Raw genomic sequence first — 2,632 nt, forward strand, 5'->3', positions numbered from 1 at the left:
CTCAAGAGCCCCTGGGCAGAGACCCTGCTCTTCATTGCACACTCATCAAGCACCGACGAGGGCTCCAGCCAGGACGTTCTCCTGGAAAAAGAAAAGTGTCTCTTTGTGGGAGGGTCTGTGGGAAATGGCTTTGATTTTTCCCAGAGAAGTCTCCCCTAAACTGTCACTGTCTTTTCCTCCTATGATAATGCCCATGCTTGGATACAGCAAATGTCCAACAGCAGCTCCATCACCCAGTTCCTCCTCCTGGCATTCTCAGACACACGGGAGCTGCAGCTCTTGCACTTCTGGCTCTTCCTGGGCATCTACCTGGCTGCCCTCCTGGGCAACGGCCTCATCATCACCACCATAGCCTGTGACCAGCACCTCCACACCCCCATTTACTTCTTCCTCCTCAACCTCTCCCTGCTGGACCTGGGGTCCATCTCCATCACTGTCCCCAAATCCATGGCCAACTCCCTGTGGGATACCAGGGTCATTTCCTTTGCAGGTTGTGCTGCCCAGGTCTTCTTTTTAGCTTTCTTGTTAGGTGCAGAGTATTTTCTTCTCACCATCATGTCCTATGACCGCTACGTTGCCATCTGCAAACCCCTGCACTACGGGACCCTCCTGGGCAGCAGAGCTTGTGTCCACATGGCAGCAGCTGCCTGGGCCACTGGGTTTCTCTATGCTCTGCTGCACATGGCCAATACATTTTCACTGCCACTGTGCAAGGGCAATGCCCTGGACCAGTTCTTCTGTGAAATTCCTCAGATCCTCAAGCTCTCCTGCCCAGATGCCTACCTCAGGGAAGCTGGGCTTCTTATATTTGGTGCCAAGGTATTCTTTGTATGTTTTGTGTTCATCCTCCTCTCCTACGTGCAGATCTTCAGGGCCGTGCTGAGGATCCCCTCTGAGCAGGGACGGCACAAAGCCTTTTCCACGTGCCTCCCTCACCTGGCCGTGGTCTCCCTGTTTATCAGCACTGCCATGTTTGCCTACCTGAAGCCCCCCTCCATCTCCTCCCCATCCCTGGACCTGGTGGTGTCTGTTCTGTACTCAGTGGTGCCTCCAGCAGTGAACCCCCTCATCTACAGCATGAGGAATCAGGAGCTCAGGGATGCCCTGAGGAAACTGATGGCTGGATAATTTCAAAGGCATTAAACTTCTTATCTTCTGCATATCACTCATGACATAACTCATGACAGGTCCAACCTGTCTTTTTTATATTTCGTAGTTGTAGATGATTTTTTGGAGTTAGGGGAAGGCTTGTTTGGTTTTGCTTTTTTAACTATGATAATACTGCCCACAAAGAAATGTTATTATTCATCCCACTTCTAATTATCTGTCCACCTTTATAGTTCAAGTGAAAGACCTTGTAAATGAGAAGTTGTGCTCTCTGCGTATTTAAACAAAATAAATGACCCTGCAGTGAAGAGTTTGTCTGAGATCTTTCCTCTGCAACCTTTGTGAAGCTCAATACAAGCTGTCTGTGGGCAAAGACGGAGGAAACAGTCCCAGCAGAGCAGCTCTGCCAGGGAGCACCAGCCTTGTTCTTTCCAGAGTCCTTCTCTTTCCACTTCCCCACTCTCCTTCTCAGCCCTTGTGCTGCTGCAAGGCCTGAGGGCTCCCAGGGCTTGGTCACAGTCGAACTGTGTGTCGGTCCTGTGACCAGGACAGGCAATGGGCATTTCTGTGACAGAGATGGCCTCAGAACAGCATCTCCAGCAGCAAGGGGATCTCCTTAGCACAGTGCCTGAAGGTTTAGATCTTCTTCCAGAGTTGTTTTAAAGAACATGCCTAAGGAATAGACTCTCAAGGGGCTCATTGTTTGGCTTGTTTCTCTGTGGGCTCAGTGTGATGAGATCAGGGTCGAGGGACTTCGGGCTGGTTGTTAAGCAGCTGCTTGTTGGTGGCCAGCACCCACGCACATGGTGAATAAGGCAGGGTCCCTCTGAGCACCCTCCGTGGCCACCCAAGAGTTTGTGTGGGACGCGGTCAGTGGCAGTGACCACCATCAGCTGGGGCTGCCTCCCAGTCTGACCAGTACGGCCCCGCAGAGTCACCACAGCCCGGGCACCACAGCCCACTTGATCTACGGAGCAAAACCCGCAGCTCGGGGGCTGTGGGGAGCGTGGGGACAGGGTGCAGGAATGGCAGCCAGGCCAGTGCAGGTGTGCTCTCCCTAGGGAAAGGCTTTGTGGGGAGATGGGATGTCCCAAGAGAAGAGCAGGACACTGTGTGTGTGCAAGAGAGACATGGAAACAGTCTGTCATGCTGCCGGGTGCCAGCTTGGGGCTGTTGCCTCTTGCAGCCACCATTTTGATCATTGTCCTCTCACCACGGCTCAGAGAGCTTGTTCTACCCCCATGGAAGGACACCGAATGACTAGGTCAGAAATCCAGGTTTGCACTGAGGGTAGATGTGAGCATGCACATCCTGTGCGGGGGCAGATGTACCCTAATAAGCACAAATGCCATCAGCTGTTCCTGTGGGTGCCATGGAGGCCTGTGGGACAGTGTATCAAGGTCACTTCATGTTGAGAGTAACTTCCCCAAGAAACCACCGGCATGCAGCACTGGGATGTGCTTCCTTGAACCGAGGTCAGTGTGACCTCCCTGGAGACCTGCTACAGCTCCAGCACCCAGACCCA

The 2,632-nt window shown here is 52.9% G+C and overlaps 1 protein-coding gene across 1 annotated transcript; it reads left to right on the plus strand.

Annotated features, from left to right (window-relative positions):
- Positions 1 to 591: 591 nt before the first annotated feature.
- Positions 592 to 1,128, plus strand: LOC136000303 (olfactory receptor 14J1-like; the record flags this gene model as incomplete). The annotated part of the gene is made up of 1 exon (XM_065654082.1): positions 592 to 1,128. A coding segment is annotated over one exon (537 nt), but the record flags the coding sequence as incomplete, so codon positions are not given.
- Positions 1,129 to 2,632: the final 1,504 nt, after the last annotated feature.

The sequence above is a fragment of the Caloenas nicobarica genome, chromosome 32 (genome assembly GCF_036013445.1).
Source record: "Caloenas nicobarica isolate bCalNic1 chromosome 32, bCalNic1.hap1, whole genome shotgun sequence".
NCBI lineage: Eukaryota > Metazoa > Chordata > Aves > Columbiformes > Columbidae > Caloenas > Caloenas nicobarica.